The 22,939-nt window shown below is 37.4% G+C and overlaps 3 protein-coding genes across 4 annotated transcripts; all 3 read left to right on the forward strand.

The window, feature by feature from the left end:
- Positions 1-203: 203 nt before the first annotated feature.
- On the forward strand, positions 204-4,688 carry LOC135611870 (uncharacterized). The gene is made up of 7 exons (XM_065107517.1): positions 204-298; positions 452-600; positions 710-843; positions 1,775-1,961; positions 2,848-3,459; positions 3,998-4,171; positions 4,378-4,688. The coding sequence occupies exons 1-7, from the start codon at positions 250-252 to the stop codon at positions 4,552-4,554; spliced, it is 1,482 nt and encodes a 493-aa protein (XP_064963589.1). The 5' UTR covers positions 204-249; the 3' UTR covers positions 4,555-4,688.
- Positions 4,689-5,809: 1,121 nt separating this feature from the next.
- Positions 5,810-6,757, forward strand: LOC135612946 (uncharacterized). Its single transcript, XM_065109798.1, has one exon. The coding sequence runs from the start codon at positions 5,996-5,998 to the stop codon at positions 6,461-6,463; it is 468 nt and encodes a 155-aa protein (XP_064965870.1). The 5' UTR covers positions 5,810-5,995; the 3' UTR covers positions 6,464-6,757.
- Positions 6,758-6,814: 57 nt separating this feature from the next.
- Positions 6,815-22,806, forward strand: LOC103985375 (kinesin-like protein KIN-4C). 2 transcript variants are annotated; one of them, XM_065109793.1, is made up of 28 exons: positions 6,815-6,928; positions 7,417-8,182; positions 8,590-8,733; positions 8,838-8,990; positions 9,224-9,474; positions 10,456-10,640; positions 10,709-10,833; positions 11,227-11,263; positions 11,362-11,453; positions 11,535-11,648; positions 11,717-11,830; positions 12,148-12,234; positions 12,316-12,475; positions 13,246-13,346; positions 13,837-13,935; positions 14,004-14,117; positions 14,195-14,311; positions 14,385-14,465; positions 16,655-16,726; positions 16,813-16,903; positions 16,987-17,018; positions 17,154-17,239; positions 18,417-18,488; positions 18,579-18,806; positions 18,918-19,059; positions 19,865-19,960; positions 20,556-21,179; positions 22,123-22,806. In XM_065109793.1, the coding sequence occupies exons 2-28, from the start codon at positions 8,048-8,050 to the stop codon at positions 22,441-22,443; spliced, it is 3,873 nt and encodes a 1,290-aa protein (XP_064965865.1). In that variant the 5' UTR covers positions 6,815-6,928; positions 7,417-8,047; the 3' UTR covers positions 22,444-22,806. The 2 variants fall into 2 exon arrangements, with proteins under 2 accessions (XP_064965865.1, XP_064965866.1); XM_065109794.1 differs by having other exon boundaries at positions 12,316-12,445; positions 22,123-22,712.
- Positions 22,807-22,939: the final 133 nt, after the last annotated feature.

Raw genomic sequence — 22,939 nt, forward strand, 5'->3', positions numbered from 1 at the left:
ATATTGGCCCAGCATCAGTTGATGGGCTTCAAGGATCCTTTCCTGTTACGAGAATCTGACGTAACGGGTGGGATTCTGTTACGAGCATATGACGGAACGTTATTTCGAACCGCGTTATAAGATTTCCATTGCCGCGCTTGGGGAAGGGGCGGTATTATGTGCCGCGGAGCAGCAGAAGCGCCCGCACCAATATTTCAAACGCCCAAAATTGAAACCCTTCCCTCGTCGTCGAGGCCGAAAGAGAGCGCCATGGAATCCGGCGGACCCCGAGAAGACGATTTTTCCGGTCGATTCCAAGGTCCTCTATGTCTTCTCCATTCCTTTGTTGAGAGATCCGATGAGAAACCCTTTTGGCAACATTTCCAGTTTTTCATCTGCGATCTGATCTCGTTCGATTTTTGATGTTTTTTCCCTTATTTTATGATCGTTGCAAGGGTTTCTTTGTTTTCAGGTAATGGGATTCGGCCGATTCAAGGTATGGAATCGGTTGTCGCCACAGTCAGTGGATACCACGGAACGGAGCGGTTTAAGCTCATCAAGCTTATAGCCCAAACTGGAGCTAGTTACACCGGAGCTATGACGAAATCAACTACACATCTGGTGTGTATCTCCACCTGTTTCTTTGTGGATTCTTTTGTTAATCGTGCTGGTGGTTGCAAATTGTTTGATTGGAGAATGATATGTGGACAGTACTTCGATATGAATGTAGGTGTGTTGGCAGTTCGAAGGTAAGAAGTATGACATGGCGAGAAGAACTGGAGCACATATAATTAGTCACCGTTGGTTTGAGGATTGCTTAAAGGAAAGGAAGCGGCTTCCTGAAGATCCCTATGCCGCACAGAGGTGCCTTTTGTTTATCTTTTTGCTTTGCCATGATATGTGGATTAATCTGGTGTGTACTAATTTCCACTATGTAGGGCCATCGCCGACCATATTATCCGTAAGATGTACTTAATAGAACCTTGAGTTGCATTCTGTGGAGTATCCCACTATTCTTTGTTCTTGATAATCCAGTGTAGACAATTGACTTGCAAAGTATGAAATAGTATAGATCTCTAGTGAATTATAAATTGATTTTTAAGTCAGGATGATGAGAAATTGTGACAAATAGTTTACGGGCTTCCATATAAAATCGTACGTTCTCCCTGTGCTAAATGAGACTTGGAGACAAGAAATATTCCCTATGTTGTCTTTGGAGTTCGACAACATACAACTTTACGTAATGAGGTTTTAATTTATGAAATTATCAATTGTGTAACATGGTTCATGTTCTGTATTAGACGATCAACTAAGGATTGCCTTAGTTGGGTGTTGATCGAGGATTGGCACAATAATATTTTCTGTATGCTTCATTGATTATGGCATTCAATTCTTGTCAATTCCAATGTTCGTTACATGCCTATACTTGTGCCTGATATTCTGCATGGACAAAATATATGACACATATCCATTATCAATGTTTCTACCATTCCAACACTATATGTGATGTAGGGTAGCCTGAACATGGAGCAAGCATCGGGATTGATATCATATAACTGAAAAATATTTTGTACCCTGTTTCTTTTTTTTAAGTTCTAAATCTCTTTGAATTGTTTCTTCAATGGATTTTTTAGAATGATATGAATAATTAATCTTTTTTCACTTATCTGTAGATTTAATTGGATTTGAATGGTTTTCACTTTGGACATTCTTTTTCACTCCGTATATCTACAATATGTCTCAGGCATTTAACATCAATTGTATACTTATTTTTCTGTCACTTGGTTCTTTGCAGTGGACAAGAAACTGGACCCATAACTTGGGAAATGCCTGCCGCTTTGGATACTTCTGGAAAAGGAAAAACCATCATATCCGCAGAACGATGCATGTTATCTGATAATTTCAGTGCATTGAATTGCAGAAACATAGTAGAAATTGATGCAAGTTATCTGGATTGGTCTGACTCACAATTATTACACAAAGTAAGTTGTGAACTTGTGCATTTGCATGGTCCTAGTAACTCAATCTTTGTCCAAGTAGTGTTCTATGCGTTTATGATGTACCTCTGTTGTTGAGTTGTCATCACATGAAATACATTTGTAGTTTCTTTGTATTTTGCTTTACTCCAGAATTCTAATTCACTTTTTTAAAGATACTGTAGAACTCAAAGAATTTCGAAGAAATTCCTTTACTGATAAGATTATGTGATATCTACATAATCAAATAAGAGGATACACAGAACTTTTGTTTAAAAAAAATAAATGATGCATTGTATACACACTCAAAATAAATTTGGTGGACAGTATAAGTAGTCAAACAACCTATACCTTATGTTGGCAATTTGCTGCCTGCCACAAATGATAAGAGAGTGGTTTACTCTAAAATACATGTGTACAGCGCTCCCAGTTATTAGGCATGGACACAACCCCTTGCTTCTGGAATGAATACATAAAGCTGTTCCAACTGTTGTCTGAAAGGGCAACAATTGCTACAATATCTTCCAATCAAATATTGTAACAATTTCTCAACATCTTTAAATATGAGCCATTGCTAGTGGCTGATAAGAATTTTACAAAAGTTCAGAATATGCTTCTACAGCTTGTCATTAATAGGTGCATTATCAGAAATGTCCTAAATATGGATAAACTTGACTTAGCTAGTGCTCTATGATCCTTTTAGTAGCTTATGTTTGCATTTACATTCCCTAAACTAAGTTGTAGTTGTGTGCACTTATTTCTCTTAGTTTTTTTGTTTCCTTGTTAGTTTCAACTTCTTTCTATTTAAACAAAATTTGGTTATGTCAATTGTCATGAATTACAACAATTCTATTTTTTCTTGGCATAACCATGTTTATCCGATTACATGCAGTGTAGGGAGTCTAGTACATTCCCAAAAGTGTGCTCATCAAGCAAGAAGAGAAACCTGTTTGATGCTCCTCAAGATGTTACTTGTAAACCAACTCGAAGAAGTAATCGCCTTAAGAAGAAAGCATACTGTAATCTTTTGAATTATGTGAGTTTGGGCCAGAAGCAAGGAACTTCTGTAAAGAAATTTAGCAGTCAGGTTGAAATCATTGATCTTGATTCAACCTGTGAAAATACTTCGAGAAGGAGGCTTGGATCGTCATCTCAAGGAAAAACTACGGACTTTATGCTTTCTGATCATGAGGGAAGTGGAATAGAAGGGCTTGAACAGGATGGTGTAGAAGAGCTTAGGAATGACAATATTCTATCTGACAATGGAATATTTTCAGATAATGAGAACTTTGAATGTATAGGTAAAATGCTTGGTTCTTCAGAAAATGCAAGGAATGATAATGAACACCATAAAGAAGGTGAAAATCTTTATGAAGCAGGTGCCTACAAACAAGCAGAATTATCGTGTGTTATATGCTGGACAGAGTTTAGCACGACAAGGGCTGTTTTACCTTGTGGGCATCGCTTCTGCTACTCCTGCATTCAAGGATGGGTTGACTGTTTGGTATGTAGTTGTAAACTTTTCTAAGCATTTAAAATTTTCTTGCACATTTATCATAATAATTGCATATATCGTGTTTCTACAACCACAAGTAACCCTTGATTTGCTACACCTAGCAATCAACCTTTTTCTGGTTGTGGTCCTTTTGGATGTGTTTGGATGTCTAAAGAAATAATATTTATTAAAGCAGTTTCTTTGCTAACTTTTTTTTATACTTTTGACAAATATAGAGGACAAAGTCACCTCTACTTTCAACGTCATCTTTTGGGCCCATCCGAAGGGCAAAATCGTGTGGGGCTCATCCAAAATGAATAATTCCTCGCAATCCTCCATGTTTGCACCAATAAAGACAAAACATGGATCACTTTCTTTCAATTAATGCTGCTAGTGCATACTTTTCTAGGACTAACTGATAAATTTGTTATAATGAGAAATAAAATGTGCCATGATATATGGTTAATATGCATTGTTTGGTAGTATGTCTTTATTTTGGTTTCTATGTGGATGGTGTGTTTTCGGTCTCATAATTATTGTGTTTTAGGCTTCAAGAGGCAAGATTTCGTCATGCCCTCTATGCAAGTCCAGTTTTACAAGCATGAGAAAGATGGACACCTCTACTGATCAGAAGATATATTCTCAAACCATCCCATCTGAATCTTCGAACACAGACATTATTATGGTCTCCAACAATGGAAATGACAGTGCCAGATCCTCAGTAAGCTTTGTTTTTCACTTTTCTTCTTTCTGCATGACAATCCACAACATTGAGTGATCATTTTCATCGCACTGTTCTTCCAAGCCTACACAGTACACTGTGATGCACTTCATTCTGAAATTGATATATCAGCAGATAAATTTTCAGTTCATTTTACCTTGATACAGATTTCTTATATTTAATCTACCATTCTCTTGTTGATTCAGATGCCCATGGATCCTGTTTGTTCTGAATGCCACAACCGTGAACCAGAAGATCTTCTTCTTTGCTGCCGCATCTGCCAATCTCAGTGGGTACACTCTTACTGCTTGGACCCTCCAGTGTCTCCATGGACCTGCATCCACTGCAGGGATCTCCGAACACTTTATCAGCGTTTCCGCTGATATGAAGGTTCCTGATGCAAGTATAGAAGTTCTAGACATTTTTAATGGGAGGAAAGCGTGATTTTAATGGGAAGAAATCAGCTAACAGTTGTATAATAACAACCCTACGTGAAGGGAGGTCAGATTGATGGATCTGTAATAAAAAAGCCTTCTCTATCAGTAGTTCTTAAAGAACAAGCAAATGTGATTTCCATGATATTTGTCCCTCTTTGGTAGAAATTACAAGCAATATCGGATTGGTATGGAAGAGCACTTAGAGCTGGAGTTTCTGATGTATCAATTTGTTGGAATATATTAATCTGAGAGAAAGGGAGGGAGGAGAGACAGTCAATATATTTGGTGACGTGCAACCAAAAGCATGGAAAGGAATTTGCTGCTGCTCCATAAGTTGGAATATATTTGGTTTCCCTTCCCCTTGAAGAGGTCTGCTTGCAGGAGAGTGGTTGGAATCCTGTGGGAATCAAGCAACAGGCAGCCAGACACTGCTGTTGCCTCAGAAGCACTCAATCCATTTCGTTTTAGTTCCATTGATTGTGTTTGCTAATAGCAGTTGCTTGAAAGCAACCTTAAAAGAAAGACATCAGTGTTATCCATGGTCATGGACAAAGTTGTCATGAAACAAATGCCAAAGGTGTCAAAAGTTGGCCCACATTGAACATAATTTTGGGGAGCTGTATCTTCCCCAACTGTGAACAATGTTGCAGAGCAGCAGTGCAGTGATACCTACATCTATCCAGTTGTTCTAATCTGTTTCTGAACTGTTGCTGCAAACCTGGCAGCTGGAATGTGGTTGCTGGGTTTGCTGTGACCTTGACACAACAATAATTGCCTCTTACTTTCTTCAGCATCAAGTGAAATATATTTTTGTGGCATCTTAAACAATGTATGTTTAACTTGAAGAAGAAGGCTGTCATTCCATGACAATCTCATGTATTGGACTGTCTGGGATGATGAATCACCCTCGAAACCTTTCTGGATGATGTGTCCCTATGGTCTCTTCTTGTATCTGGACACGTGTTCCCTGCTTTCTGCCAGTACAGTTGCTGCTATGCCTACCGAACCAACCCTGGAAGACGCCAGGGGTGATGTGGATCTGGTGCAGTCGGATTCCCAAGAATGAGCTGTTATGGTCTCCTGGACAGAGATGGCAGAATAATTAATTGTAATTATTACTAATTATACTTCATTGTTATTATCATTAAAGTTAATATGGAAACATTATTAATAAAGTTCAACCCACCCTGCCTTTGTCGCTCTCATCACGAGGTGGCTGATGACGAAGAAGAGAAGCTAATGGTTAGGGTTTCTCCATCAAGAAAACCTACCTCTCCTTCTTCCTCTTCCTCTCATGCCCTTCGAATCCCGTCCTTAGTTCCCGTTGATCGGTTCCTCTCCACCGACACTTGGTAAATCCAGTCGATCTGATCTGATCTGATCGTCCATGGAGTCGACGGCGATCCCTCTGGAGGCCACCGACGACCAATCGACCTCCGTGGACGCGATGTTCTCCCGCCGACGCTTCTGCTGCTGCTGCATCTGGTCCGCGCCCCGCTCCTCCTCCTCCTCCTCATCTGAGTCGTGGCAGCGGATCCACGCTGGCGGCGGCGGAGGTGGCGCGGGAGACGACCGCCGGTGGTGGAGACGGGTGGTGGGGGCGGTGATGAAGGTGCGGGAGTGGTCGGAGCTGGTGGCGGGTCCGCGGTGGAAGACCTTCATCCGCCGCTTCAACCGCAACCGGCACAGCGGTGGCGGCGGCGGAAGCTGGAGGATGGGGTCGGCGAAGTTCCAGTACGACCCCCTCAGCTACGCCCTCAACTTCGACGAGGGCCACGGCGGGAGCCCAGAAGGGGACTACGCGGGCTACCGCGACTTCTCCGCCCGGTTCGCCGCCCCGCCGGCATCGGCCTAATCGTCCGTAGATCTCGGACCTCTCCTCTTCGCCTCTGTCGCCGCCGATCGGGCGGCGCACGCAGTGGTGGGCTCCACTTGTCCTTTTCCCCAGTAAAAAGATAATATATATATATATATATATTTATATATAGTATTATTAGCATCCGTCAGTGGTGGGATCTATTTGTCCTTTTCTCGAGTAAAAAGATATATATATATATATATAATATAATATTTAGTATTATTAGCTGTTGATTGGTTGTATCAAATTGATTGCGAGAATTAGCTACAAAAAATCGTGTAAGTTGCTACATATTGTGTGCATTCATTTATATGTATAATTAGCCGTTTGTTTCTGAATGAACGGTAGATCGAACGGTCGCGAAGGTGCGAAGAAGGTTGTCGGGGTCCAACCATTGCTCAGCTTTTGCGGCTTCTGAACAGTTGGCCCCGCTCGAACTCCTCAACTCCAATAACAAGAGAGGTAAATAATCATGCACATTAGATTATACGAGTAGTTTAATAGACGTCCATCATGTAGACTATCTTATGCAATAATTTCGTAGCATTAATATTGATCCTAAAAGGACATTTCAGTGCATAGGATGACTTTGAAGAGGGATAATGTATTTATCGGGAAAGCATAAATACACAACATTCCTATGTATCAATCTAGTCGATAAAAAGTGACATCATATAAAATGGCGGTAATAGTTTGGCTGATCCTAAATTTGCTTGTATTATATATATATATTTAAGACTTGATCTTACATTGATCTATCAAGATTATTGAAAAAGATCTCAAAAATAATATTTTTGGGTCTAATGCTCGAAAAATAAATATGTGGACGTGATGATTTCAGTATAATTTCCATTATTTCTTACACCAATAGACGTACATCGACCAAATTATTGCATTACATGACACCTATAACAATATTGTGTTGCAATTATTGGTCGGCCCATGGACAGATCACATCGCTCGTCTCAAGATTCGTGCCCGGTCTTTTAATTCATCTAATTCGTTGACGAGCACGAATTTTGATGCAAGACTATATTTCGGCGGATCGGCCTACTTTAGGGGCGTTATTGTCAGTTCACGCAGTTTGAATTTGAATCCGAGGAGGACAATGCCCGTTATCTCGCAGAAAAAGACAAAAAGCACATGATACATTTAGTTCAGGATAAGGGCAACCTCGTCACTTTACCGGTTTCATCGGATCGACAAATAGAGGCCTTGTTCATGTTAGGGGCATTGTTGTCATTCAACGCTTCGACACATCAATAAATAGGGGTCGGGATCTCACGTGAGACCCTCTCAGATCGGGGGCCCGGGTCACGTGACACCCTATTTTTCGAATTCCCCGAGCGGGCGCTCTTCCATTTCGCTTTCTCCCATCGCGAAGACGAGCGAAGAGAAGAGCGGCGAATCGGCGAAACTCCAACCCTAGTTTCGATCCATTCTTCCCGCATATTCCTCCAAAGGTGGTGATCCCTTCCCCCCTCCTTCCGATCTATGATCGAATCCTCCCAATCGTTTCTCCTTTGAGTGTCGAGGATTGCTGCGGTTTCTGGGCTCGCGGTGCTGCCGAGAGAGCTGGTGATGGAGAGCCCGGAGGAGGCCAAGGCGCCGAACAAGGAATGCGTCAAGGTGGCCGTCAATGTGCGGCCGCTTATCACGACGGAGCTCCTCATAGGGTGTACCGACTGCGTCACCGTCGTTCCCGGGGAGCCGCAGGTTCTGATCTGGCGAACTTTGAGCTTTACGTTCTCGGGCTCCGGTTTTTGTTTTGTTGTTCTTTCTCATCGCACGAATGGAACAGGTACCATGTGTTGGTTCGCAAGTTTTATTCGCGTTTGAGGGGTTTCGTGATAATTCTCTGTTTGCCCTGAATCGTCTCTATAGGAGATCTCCTTTTCGTCATCCTTCTCATGGGTCTGCTGTTGCTGTTGCTCTTCTTGGAATGTTTTAGCCTTTTTCCTTTGAAATGGTGGTTTCCGCTGCTACTTATGTAAATCCTTATTCTGGATTTTCCTTTGGGATTCTATTGACGAGAGTAATTTTAGTCTGTTTAAGATATAATTTATAGATTTTTGGTTATGATAACATCACAAATTGCTGGTTATTCTCCCTGTGGGTTACAGGTTCAAATTGGATCTCATGCATTTACGTTTGATCATGTTTATGGGAGTTCAGGGTCTCCCTACTCCATTTTCAAGGAATGTGTTCTTCCTTTGATTGATGCCCTATTTCATGGATACAACGCCACCGTCCTTGCATATGGGCAGGTACTTCATTCTTATCTTAATGCTGCCATCACTCGTTTTCCATTACTACTATTGTTTACATTTGTTCTCTCTTCTGATATATAAGCCCATTGTTTCATTTACAGACGGGTTCAGGGAAGACCTACACGATGGGAACTAACTATACGGGCGAAGGTAACTGTGGGGGGATTATACCAGAAGTAATGGACACGATATTTACAAAAATTGATGCTCTGAAGGACAGAACAGAATTTCTAGTTAGAGTATCTTTTATTGAGGTGTGTCAGAGAATCTTTTTCTTTAACATAATAGTTTTCTTCCATAACTAAGTTTATGTAACCTTTAAAGTCCAAGGGTTTGTCTACTAATTACAAACTGCAGCTTATTCCTTTTATCTTCCTTATTTTGATATTGGGATTTGTTGCACCTCATTAGATTCTCCCTTGAACTAGAAAATAAAGTATTTTTTGTGTCACTAAATTGTTTCTTGAACTTGGTTTTACATGGGCAGATTTTTAAGGAGGAAGTCTTTGATTTGTTAGACCCACAATCTCATGCTGCTATGAGAACTGAGGGTGCACCAATAGCCAAGCCAACCTTGTCTAGAGCTCCCATTCAAATCAGAGAGACAGCAGCTGGTGGGATAACACTTGCAGGTGTTACCGAAGCTGAAGTCAGATCAAAGGAGGAGATGGCATCATATTTAACTCGTGGATCCATTTCTCGTGCTACTGGAAGTACGAATATGAATAGTCAATCAAGGTTGGATTTCATCAGCTAACCTTCTAACCAAGTATTGTCATTTTGTGCATTGGTTCCAACTTGTATGATTTCATTAGCAGTCTTTGGTTTTACTGGCGTGAAGAAGACAGAGTGTTATTTTGTACACACAAGGCAGGGTATAAGACCCCATACCAATGTCAGATATACGAGTATGAATTGATGGTAGAGAAAAACATGCTTTTAACATTTAAGTGAATATTTGTTGCTGCATCTAATATTCTATTAGATTGTCAGATATCTCTTGAAACCACACAAACTAGTGTGCCATAACTCTAGAATGACAAATATAAATGCTATCAAGAATTCTAATATTTAATTATGAATTGATGAATATACTTAAGTACTGCTTCATTGATCCTTCTGAAATTTATAATTGTCAATGAGTTTTCCTTCATGCTTCGTAAATGTTTGATGTTCCTACGTGCACTAAAATGATCATATCATTCTCTTGTTGTGAGTATTTGATGCTTGATATAACTAATTAGCTCTAAAACATCATGAGGTTTAACTACTGCATAATACTTGTCTTAGAATTTCTCCCTACTGTTGGCAATTTGGCATGAGACATTGCATGTCCAATAGTCCAAGACACATGAAGTTTAAATGTTTAGCAAAAAATCACTATTTTTGTACAGCCAATATTGTAATCTATTGTCATGATACCTGGTGCTGTAGGGACTAGAATTTCAATTATTGATCACATTATAAGGGGGAGAAAATGACAATTTTCATGGCTGAAGGTTCAAGATTGGTTAAATTGGGGACATGATTCCACTTAAGCAAGAAAGAAAATATTTATTTATTTTCGAAATTTCACTGTAGAAGCATGAAGGAACAAAAGAAAATTGTTACCTCATATATGAATTTTTCTGGAATTCATCTCCTGGTACCCATGTGAATGTATATATTAACTTTATTTTCACTATTTTATCAATCTTTTTATGTGTTTTTCTTATGTAGTCGCTCACATGCCATTTTCACAATATACATGGAACAAAAGAATGTCAGTCATGAATCACATGGTGGAATGGTTAACAATGAAGCAGCTGGTGATGACATATTGTTTGCAAAGTTCCACCTAGTGGATCTTGCTGGTTCTGAACGTGCAAAACGAACTGGAGCTGATGGACTTCGACTAAAAGAAGGTGATGAAAAATTTTCCTAATTTCTAAACAATAACGTTTAGTGATTAATTACTAACAATGCTCTACAGGCATCCATATAAATAGGGGTCTGCTAGCTCTTGGAAACGTGATTAGTGCACTTGGGGATGAAAGAAAACGAAAAGAAGGGGGACACGTCCCATATCGTGATAGCAAGTTGACTCGTCTGTTGCAGGCATGAAATGATAACTTTTTGTTTTGTACTTCTGTTGATTACAAAGTGAACAATATAAGTGTTCACCTAAGGTTTATTTATTTTAAATTCAGATTTTTCCTTCCTTTAATTGAATACTAGGGAAGAGTAGATTAAAGGCCATTTGTTTGTGTTTGCCTATGATATGTCATCTCCATCACATCTGCTATAATTAAATGTAAAATATGTTGCTTAACAGACTTCAATAAACTTAGAAGTCACAAGCATTCCAACATTCGAGTTCACACATTGGGCTTTTTATCCAATTTTCCTTTTAGTATATTTAAGTGCATGTAGACCCATGTAAAAATATGTATATGTATACCCCTTAAGTGAAATACAACTTTTGGTTTTTTGCTGCTGGCTGTTTTGCAGGATTCTCTTGGTGGTAACAGCAAAACAGTGATGATAGGTGAGAATTTCCAAGATGCCACATTTTTGGTTGCAACAACAGTTTTCTTTTTGTCTTTTTTATGTGACTAATCTGATATTGATTATATTTGTGTTTAGCTTGCATTAGTCCTGCTGATTCAAATGCTGAAGAGACTATTAATACTCTTAAATATGCCAATCGTGCACGCAATATCCAGAACAAAGCAATGGTATGTTATTTCTTATGCATAAACAAGTTGATAGTTTAATATGGCTCTTCGATGGATCTGACTACACTTCTGATATTATAGATAAACCGTGATCCGGTGGCTGCTGAAATGCAAAGAATGCGTAGTCAACTGGAACAACTGCAATCCGAACTGCTTTTTTGTCGTGGTGGAGGTGCACCGCTTGAGGAACTTCAGGTACAAGATTTAATTGATGCTGCTTAGTTCAAGAAATAGTGTTAAGTCGCTAATGATTGTTACTGCAGCTTCTCCAGCACAAAATATCATTGCTTGAGGCAAGCAATGCAGAGCTCCGCCAGGAGCTAAAGGAGCGGCAGGTTACATGTGAGCTCCTAAGACAAAGTGCTCTTGATGCTCAGGTAAATAGAAATTGGATTAACGTACTACAATAACTCATACTGTTTTTTCGAAAGGACGTTGTGAATTTTAAGCTTGTGAAAACTATAGCTGCAGTTATTGTTATGCATTGTATACTATAAACAAAGACTTAAATTTGTTCTAGCTGCATCTTCATAGTTCATATGAATGTTATGCCGTCTGAAGATCCAAATTAAACTCGTCCTATAGGATTATATAGTCTTGAGCGATAATATAGAATGATCCAAATACCTTCTTAGGTTTATAAGTTCAGGTGTTGATTTTCTTCAATCTTATGGAATGGTTCACAATTTTCCAGGTAGAGAAGGACAAGCTGACTTTGAAGATTGAATCAGCTCGTGGTGGAAAATCTTGGGATGAGATCGATAAAATGGAAAAAAATAAGGTACAGAATGCAAGTACCCTTGAGTGATTGACACTTGCTCTCCTGCTCAAGTCTATCTTGTTGTTAAATGTGCTTCTACAGGAATTGGATCTTGTAAAAGGTTACATATCAAAAATTCAAGAGTTGGAAGCAGAGTTGCTGCGAGTTCAAAGCTTTTCTCATCCCTGCAGAAATCTTACTATTGATGCTGATATAGATGATATGGCTTCAGGTTGTGATGAGAAGACTCTTGATGTTTCCAGTGAGTAATTGAGTGTCACTCTTGGACATTTCTTTTTAATCTTAGACATGATAGCATCAAATTCCAACAAGAAGACTTATATAATGATTGCCTACATACTTCTCATGTGTATCATGGCACCTAAACTAGTTAATCAAATAAAAACCTGTCCTTTGCCATCATGGTATCCTAAAGGAAGGATCTATGATTGGTATGATATCATACAAAAATTTGAAGCTAGTGAATATTTGCCCATTTATCTAACCTTGCTACAATCTTTATGATTGTGAAACAATTATGTTTTCTAGCTTTCAGATGACATTAAACTAATGAGATCCTTGTTTTCCTTGTGTGTTTAAATTTTAGTTCCATTAGGATCAGGTCTGCTTTTGTGTGTTCTTCTATTCCATGTATTGAGGAGAAAATGCTAGAATTATTTGTTGAAGCAGCAGCTCAATTACTTTTACGACCAAAATCTTAAGTTCAAGTTTCAGTCTGAGACCCGTACCAGTCCTTAGCTAAACCAATATAGGTCTGGCATTTATCGGTGTACCAACACATAGTATGTTGGTATACTAGTCAGCATGGACCTAAGAGAAAGAGGGAGAGAAGTCCGAGAGGGGAGAATATTTTCTTATAAAACTGCTATAATTGTTTAAAACTGTTATAATTGCCTTTGTTAAAATATTGAGATATAGAAGGATATTTTCTTATAAAATATTGATTAGCTGATATTATTTGTTCCAGATCTATTAATTCAATAAAACTTATTTCATTTATAAATGCTCCAGTTGAAGCAGAAGAAGAAGAAAAGGAGAGGGAACACTCTATGTTACAAGATCAACTTGACAAGGAGATTCAGGAGTTGGACAAACGGCTTGAGCAAAAGGAGGTACCTAACTTGTAATTGTTGAGGTTGATGGTTGTTTAATTTGTTCATGAACTTCAGGATGTTACGTCATATATTTCCATTATGCTGCTCAGTATAAATTCTTTGGAAGATGAAGTTTCCTGTTCAGTAGAAAGACAATGTCAGTGAAGTTTCTGGGAAATAAACCTCCTTGCTCATTGCCAATATTTTTGAATGAAAATAATAGAACTAAAACCTTTCACATTACATCCCAAGGAAAAGAATCTTTTACTTACATACCAAGTTGCCAACTTTAAAATAATTGACAATGATCAAATTTACCATCATAATCAAGAAGGCCTTTCATATCTTCTATGCTTTAAATCTAGTTTACTGATGATGAAATATATTTGCATTTTATGATGGTGCTTTGATTCAAATACATTTTACAATATCGTGTTCAATGTTTGCTTTGCAATGTTGCTAGGGGTAGTCTTTTTATCTCAAACTTCTTTCATTTTTGTTATTGAAGGCGGAGATGAAGCAGTTTACAAGGGTTGATACAACTGTTCTGAAGCAGCATTATGAAAAGAAATTACTGGAGCTCGAGCAGGAAAAGAAATTATTGACGGTAAAATTCTATTTTTTAATCCACTTGAGGTTTTTTTTCTTTTCTAAACTATCTTTTTGCAATTCCAGAAAGAGATTGAACATCTTCGTTTTAACCTTTCAAACATGTCATCTACCACTGATGAGAGTGCCCAGAAGCTAAGGGAAGATTATCTTCAAAAGTTGAACATGCTTGAAACTCAGGTTTGTTAATGGGAAATTAGTTTCACACACAATTATTAGTCAGTGCCTCGTGAACTAATATAATTGCTCCTTTTAAGGTATCTGAGTTGAAGAAGAAGCAAGAGGCACAAGCTCAATTGTTGAGGCAAAAACAAAAAAGTGATGAAGCAGCTAAACGATTACAGGAAGAAATTCAGAGGATAAAGTCTCAGAAGGTCTGTATCATATCAGTATGCCATCCACAAGTATTCCAAGTCAATTAATTGCTATCTTTTAATCTATGCATAGGTTCAATTGCAACATAAAATGAAGCAAGAATCTGAACAATTCAGATCTTGGAAGGTTTCACGTGAAAAGGAAGTTCTGCAGGTATTTTGAGTACTGTGATCACACAAAAATTTCAATGATGTTTATCTTATCTCTAGTCTTGTTGAGCTGGATTTGATTGGTTTGCTAGGCAGCTTATTCTGGTGTAATTTATTTGCTTCCTGCAAACAGAAACACATGGTCTACAATAAATTGCTTTAATATAGTTGCAAGACTTTTGTTTGAGTTATGAACTGCAGTACTTTTGTTTTCATGTTGTACAACGTAACTCTTCAAATGCCTAATTTTACCCACCCATGAGCAGAATGACATGTTGTGAACTCTGAATAAACCCATGTGATGTCCAATTAGCTTTGCTTTTGTTAGATTGCCATCTATGGTAAACATCCTCCCTATTGTTAAGTTCAATTAGATAAAAGAGCTGGAACAGTTTCAATCTGCTTCATCAGCACTAGTTTTCTTTCCTATGCCTTGATTTATGTTGGACTTGTTTCCTTTTTTTATCTGCTTTTTATCAAACTTACAAATAAAAATTATATAGAGATGCTCGTAAAAAGGCCTAGTTGGTTAATATTTAGATGTCTAGTGTATCTTGTGCAGGATTTTATGTATTTTACTCAGTTGATGAAAAGAAAACAGTTATCCTCCTGCTTATCAATTGCACATCTTGGTTCTGTAGTATACTAATTGGTAATAGCTTGACACTATTGTTCCATAAATTGATTACATGCAGCTGCATGACCAGCTCTTGAAAGTGTATCATATGCTCTTACTCCTAAATAATTCTGTTCTTTGATGGAAATGCTCTTCAGATCACATATTTTATAGTGGATTATATAGATTGGAGAAAAGGTGTATGATAAATATTGGGTTAGTGTCACACATGCTAATTAAGGATTCTAATAGTTGACAATTTTATACTGTAAACCTTGATCATCAAATTCCAACAGTTAATTTGGTTGCTTTTGCTGATTGGATCTTTTTTGGCTTCAAGATTCTTGTGAGTAAATCACTAGCTTTATGAATTGGAATCAGACCTTCAGCCATGAGAAATTTTAATGCTGTTTTACTTAAGGTGTCATTAAGGTCATCTAGCTTCTACATCCAATGTAGCATCAATAAAAAGATGTAAACAAGCAGTTGATGCATTAGAAATTATCAGCAACAACAGAGGAATAGAATAATGACAGTTGCCAGTTTACCAATCTCAGTGCAGGCAAAAAAGCCAATGGAAAGGTGTGAAGAATAGTACTTCAGTAACCGGAAAAAGAAAAAAGTCTTTAAATTATTTGTGGTTGTTGAGCAGATCTACCTTTTCTTAGTCATCTGATTTCTGTTGTCAGATGTTATAGACTGGATGGAAAACATGAGGAGTCAAGATATCTTTGTATTATTTGGGTACAAATAGCTGTTACTAAGCCATTAATGGATTAAAGATGCTCATAATTCAATATATGTACAATGTCTAAGTGCCTTATTGGCTTGATTAATTGCTGCTCAGGAAATTGAGCAACTGTCTATTTTTCACCGCTCTTTTTTACTACTTTGGAATCTGGTTTCTAATTATTCCAGCTACGGAGTAAATTTTACATGTCTGGAGGAAGCTGATGGTTGCTGGTCCTTTTGATGAACTTGGACATGTATGATATGATTACTGAAGGAAGTGCTCAAATCAAATTGGAATACCATAGATGAGTGGCAGAACTTGTGTCTGAAAATTTGGAGCACATTCTCCAAAATTTTGTTCTCACTCTTGCTCATTCTGTGGTTAATGATGATTTGACTTTACACGATTATCCTATGAGAATGGTGAAGACATATAGTCACCATACACATGCTGTTCTAGTACCTTCAATATTTATTAGAGACCATCTTACTTGGTGGTGAACCCCATTAGATAGGACAAGAAACATGATCTGTATTGTGATTCCTACATTGGGAAATGCTGATTAGTTGTCATGGATTTAGTTGTATTTTTCTCATTGATGATAAAGAAAATGCCTTTGGATTTCCTCAAACTAAAAATATTGTATCCTCTTCTTGTTTGACAGTATGTATCAGCTAGTTTTGTTACCTTTCACATTGCATCATTTGGTTGCTATGTCTTGTTGATTAACAACAGTAATAATATTCTTTTTATTTATATAAATCGAGTGCTGTTAATTTATTCGTTCCTAAATCCACTGCCAGACAATGTTTTGCTGATTAAATCGAATACCTTCTTTAACTAGCTCAAGAAAGAAGGCCGAAGGAATGAATATGAAATGCACAAGCTCTTGGCTTTGAATCAGAGGCAAAAGATGGTAAAAATGCACCTTTTGAAGAGGTCCTTAATTTGGTTCCTTCTAACATAATCTAAATTTACCATATCACTTGGTTCTGCTTGAAGGTCTTGCAGCGGAAGACTGAAGAAGCTGCTTTGGCCACCAAAAGACTGAAGGAGCTACTAGAAGCGAAGAAGTCTACTCGTGAGGCATCTGGTAAGTTAACCATATGTGAATTGATATTAGTAATCACATAATCCACTTTTTTTTTACTAAACTCTGTTCATGATTATACTCAGCTATTGGCAATGCAAATGGCCCTGGCATTCAGGTACTAGAATGGAATTAGCAGTTCTTTTTTTAATGGAAAATTGATTATCTCTTTAACTACACTGTGAACTCTCTTAATCACAGTAATTTGGTTTTGTATTCACTTTTTGATTAATGAACCCCCGTTAAATTGAAGGTATTGGTGCATGCTATAGAGCATGAACTTGAAGTAACCCTAAGAGTACATGAAGTTAGATCGGAGTATGAGAGACAAATGAAAGAGTAAGAGCTAATCTCTTCTTGTTTATCTTTTTTCTGTTCATTCTATCTCTGCATCATTGCTAGGCTATAGAATAGATAAACTGCAATGCTTCATTTATTTAGAATGTTTACTTGCCTTTAGTTTCAAAACTATAACCAGGACTTGTGATTCTATTATGGGGCCCCATAGAGGGCTGTATAAATTAGATGCAAAAATATGTAAGATACTGATCTAAACAAAGTGGGTTTGCTCATACTGACTACCAGCAGAATAAATGCCTGTTTGACAGAAACAGCCAAAATGTGCTGCAACTGGGTTCAGCAGACTGACACTTTTAGTGGTTCACAGGAAATCAATATCCTTTCCAGTTAGTTGAAATGTCCAGCTCTGTTGACTCACTAATCATATAAGAAGACCTCACCGAACTCTAGTGTCATCTAATGGTCCGGTTAGTATATAGAATTCAGGTAGTCTAGAAAGAATCATTATCACTTAGTAATTGAATGCCTGACATTTGTGTAAACAGTTGTCTTTTAATTGGATAGAAGAAACTTGAAAGCGAAGAGTGGGGCTACATTACCACACTTTTGAACTTGAGAACATTCCAAGCTTGTGGTCCTTATATTTGAGCATTGCAAGTTATTTCGATAAAGCATTGATGACCATATCTCATGACATTGCATGGTTTGCTAGCATACTATGTAGCATTTGCAATATACAGACTGGGTACACAGTTGGCAGATGCCCATGCTCAGAATACACCAATAGGCATATTACATAAAAATTCTTTTCTTGATGATGGGTAGGTTACTTGGGATATTGGATGAAAAGAAGCTATGGGATATTATCTTTCTGAAATTACTAGTACATCCATTCAATGGACCATAGATTCCTTAAGAGGTCTTTCCTTGCAATGCCTTTTTGCATCAACATGGATCTGCTGTAGAGTTAAGGCTGAGAAGCTTTACAAAAGATCTGCAAAACTTCAGGATCAGTTGACATAAATTTTAAGAGTCATCTCCTACAGCACAATACGACTCAATTGCAAGAAATCATTTATAGGAGTTGTTCATGTGCAACATACTCTGTATACTTTAAAATTTATACAGAAAATTTGATCGCTAACAGAAAAGTGGGTTCGTAAGATGTGCTTTTTGATCACTTATATCATTTATTATTTCTTTTTCCTATGTTCAGAAGAGCTGCCATGGCTAAAGAGGTAGCAAAGCTAAAGGAAGAATCTGAAACGCTTAAGCAGAAAATAATAAGGTTTGTTCTCTATAGTTGTTCATTGCTTTGTGCTTATATTTCTTTGTTTTGTATACATGAATTTTGACCTGACTAATTGTTTAATATTAGTGATAGTCCGCAGACAATGTCTCCAAGTGCTCGAGATTCAAGGATTGTAGCACTTGAAAACATGTTAAAAACTTCATCTACTGCTCTGGTTTCAATGGCCTCACAATTGTCAGAAGCTGAGGAGCGTGAACGTGTTTTTAGTGGTAAAGGACGATGGAATCAAGTCAGATCACTTGCCGATGCTAAGAATCTAATGAATTATTTGTTTAACTTGGCATCATCCTCTAGGTATGCAAGGTTCTCTGGCACATTGATTTGTAATCTGCATAACATAATAAGAGTTCGAAGCATAATTTTTTTTCTTCTTAGAGGAAAATTTGAATTGCTATGATCTTGTAGGTGTGAATTGCGTGATAAGGAGGTCAGTTGCAGAGAGAAGGATTCTGAAGTAGCTGAACTAAAGGACAAGGTGGTCAAACTTAATATCTTGAAGAGACAATTGGAAGAACAACTGCTGGTAGCACATAACCAAAATATGCAGGTTAATTAGTTTTCATATTTTGGTTTTCTATTGAGAACTAATAATTCTGAATTAAATTATTCTTGTTTGCATTTAGGTTCTTTTTCCTTTCCTTTGTCCATTAGTTTTAAAATTTCCAGTTTAACTTGAGAAGAGTTACAAAGAAGTTACTTTCTGTATGACCAGGCCATTTTATGATTCAATCAACTTTTTTTCCTTACTATATGACCAGGCCACTCTGTCGTTATAAATGAAATTTGACAGTGGAACTTGATTGAATCTAATTTAAAGCTAAGGGGGACAATTGACAGGAACCAATCAAATTTGTCCCATAGCTTAAGAACAAATGGTGTAAACGCAGATTAGTTAGCCATAAGATATCATCAGCTTTAGCCTGATTACAACTGTAGCAAGCATTCAAAAATGTTGTTGTGTACTCATATGCAAAAAAAATATTCTGTTTTTTTTTTGCCTTCCTTCAGTTAAAATTTTAATAGGGTTCTTCTTATAGGCGAAGGTACTAGCATTCTGGATGCTTATTTTATTTTCTATTACACATCTCCAAATTGTTTCTCCAAGGAACCTGCAGCTCGATGGTCATAACCTTGCTCATGCCTTCACTTTCTAATCATGAAACCAGGGATGTCTTACTAGGCATAGTTAATTCAACATCTTGACCATGTAACCTTGAATCATCAAATAATTTTTTCTTCATTTTATAATTTGGGTTGTTTAATTGCAAATGGTCTTTTTGTATTCACATGACTTATGTATTTTATGGATTGTCTCTTTGTCTAATGACATTTTCATTTTAACATTTAAACAGATATTATCTATTAAGAATGTGAAGAAAACTACTGGAATTTCTGGAACTGACATAGGTGTCTCCAAGGAAGACAAGCTTTCTGATGTTATACATAAGGTACCTTCTACAAATCAGCTATCAATAGTTGCTACATGGTGTTGCTATGTTTTCCCAATTTTCTCAAAAGACATGATGCTTATTAATGTTGGTAATGATCAAGCTGTCTAAATTTACTTGACTGGCATTACTGTTCACAACTGTTATTAGTATTAACAAGTTCCATTTACTGTACTGAGTGGTTCCCAAAAATTATTAATTCTGTTGTCAATTAAATTCAAATTAGTTAAAGACCACTTATGTTGCATAATGAATTTGACATTCATGTCTTTCTCCACTATTATTTTTGTAATTATTTTTATGCATATTCAGTCTAGTAGAAATTTCTACTTCTTAAGACAAGAACATTTATTTGAAAAACAGAAGAAAGAATATTTTTGACTTGGAATTGAGAGATATTTTGTTTCATCTTAAAAACTATTTTGTTCTTATGTCCCATTTCCATGAGACATCAAAAGAATGATTTACATGATTTCATGATTCCTAAGAGCATATTCTTTTACTTTAACTATCTTTCACCTTTAACTTAACTATCTGATCCGAGTATTCATTTTTTAACATAAATTTTGCCTAATCAATATCTTATTTGGCATAGAATCCACAAAGCATCCGGTACTCTGGTCATGGTGTCAATAATCTGGATGATATGGATATATCAGACACTGAGATGTCAGATGTGTTTGAGACAGATGCTGAAGCATCAGAGGAGTTTGAATCTGATGTCGCTGATGAAGATTGGATAGAATCTCGAAAGAAGATCAGAAAGAAGCAATTTCAAAACTATCAAAATAGAAAGTCTACTTTGGAAGATAATATTCCTGTAGGGAACTTGTCAGAGAAGCCAAATGAAGAGGGAAAGATCAAGGTTGAAAAGGTTGGGTTTGAACATTGTTGTTCTTGTTCTCGGGTTTCATCCTGTAAAACTAAGAGATGTGAGTGTCGAGCTCTCGGTAGTGTGTGCAGCACCTATTGTGGATGCGTTCCTTCAAAGTGTTCTAACAGAGAAGGTGGGTTGATCAATAGTGATATGGATGAAATATCCAACTCGGAAGCAGCAGAAAGTGGTGGTAGTCTTTCTTCATTTGATCATGTCGATGATGACACTAGCAAATTGGTGTCTGAAGGAACACTACTGCTGCAAAGTGCACTGAGCAAGAATACAACCGAAGAGAAAAATGTAAAATCAAGAAAGCCCTTGTCTGATATTGGCAATAATGTGGTACGTCTGAATTTCCTTTTTTGTTTCTTTTCTTTTAATTTGATGGCTAGTAACCAATAACCATGTAGTGCTAGAATATAATTAATATTACTCTACTTGCTATTTTGTGCAAGGGCTTATTTCTGCTCTTAGTTAAAAAAATGAGCTTTCATTTGTTCTCTACTATCTTCTGTTAAGAGTATATGCATCTAGATATTTAATTATGTTGGAAGTTTAAATGTCTAGCTGTATGATTATTGGCATTAATCTATACCTGTGGTAGGTTGTGGGAAATTTTTCTCTGTTCAATTGCTTTCAATGTGTCTGATAACCAGGACACTAAGATGTGGAGGATTAACACATGTAGCTGCCATCTCTGCTACAAGAAAATTCCACATTTTGTTTGGTTTTAATGTTGTATGAGCTTTGCTTGACAAGTGAATAACGAGATTTGTAACTCTTCAGACTTTTGTTTTTTTATCTTTCATCAGATAATAGAAATTCTTGGATAGTACTTTTTTGTTAATTCCATTTAAACTTGTTTTTGTAGGCTTTCTAAATACTCATACTAGTTACTTGGCTGAACTCGGCCTAAATGTGTCTAAATTCATTTGATTTTATTGTGCTAAAAACTGTATTTTGTACTAGATTCTTTTAAGGTTGAGAGTTCGAAACCTTATCCGATATAATTTTTGAAGATGTTAGCCAGCTTAACTGGTAAATACTTTGATAGTCTATCATAAAGTTCTAGGCTCAAATCCTGCTTTCACCACATATCATTTACAAAATAATTTTTTTTAATTTTTGTACCAATTTTGGATTCTATGAGTCGATGCAATGTGATTTGCAAATTTTTGTGGTCATGCTTAATGCCCTCTGAACCCTAGATTGTCATTCATGACTATTTTTGTTGCAGATTTGGTTGCTTAGATAGCCAAGTACTAACTTATATGCTATGAACCAGATCAACCCAAATGCAGCCAAACAAGGCCGGAGGAAGAAATGGCGTAAATCTACAATTCAGCTTGTTCTAACTGAACCACTTCAATCTTCCTTCCCACAAGACAATGAAGCTCCAAGGTCTAGGGAGGATGTACCTCTAAGACTACCTCGAGCAATGGATTCTACGCACCCGGAGAACAATCATCCTCCATTGGGGAACAGGAATTCTGCCAGAGCTGGTGAATCTGTTAACGGCAACAAAGAAGTCAGAGGCATCATTCCACCAAGATCACCGGTTCGGATGCGAAAAGCATCTGATGAGAAAGAGAACCATATGGCATAATTGTGGCCTCAGTCACTCCTCACACTATGCATCTGCTTGGCTATTCAGTGCTCCTAAAATCTCTGTAATGTTCTGACCCAAATGTTGCGTTCACCCACTCGCTGGATCTCGACAGTGTAGCATGAGAGAATTCCCATGGTTTCGGCATTCTACAAATTATAATGATTATTCATATGAAAGAACCAGGAGGATCAATCCTTACAATATGCAGTCTGTGACATATGCCAAGTTGTATTATGGAAAACCGTACTGATCATTTTTTTCTCTTAGATGCTTTGGTTCTGAAAAATCTGTTGTTCAACAAGTGTGCTGTTGTTGAACATTGACTACGTTCATTAATATTCATCCGATTTCTCCCTGTTATGTCGGGTTGCATACAAGAAACCAAAGTTTGATGGTTCAACTGTGGTATGCTCAATTCGGATGTTTGTTTCATGAACTAGCAAATGATACATACGACTCCATTGATGTACTTACTAGTCTTGATGTGTGGTTC

Source organism: Musa acuminata, chromosome BXJ2-5 (genome assembly GCF_036884655.1).
Source record: "Musa acuminata AAA Group cultivar baxijiao chromosome BXJ2-5, Cavendish_Baxijiao_AAA, whole genome shotgun sequence".
In the NCBI taxonomy this organism is placed as follows: domain Eukaryota; kingdom Viridiplantae; phylum Streptophyta; class Magnoliopsida; order Zingiberales; family Musaceae; genus Musa; species Musa acuminata.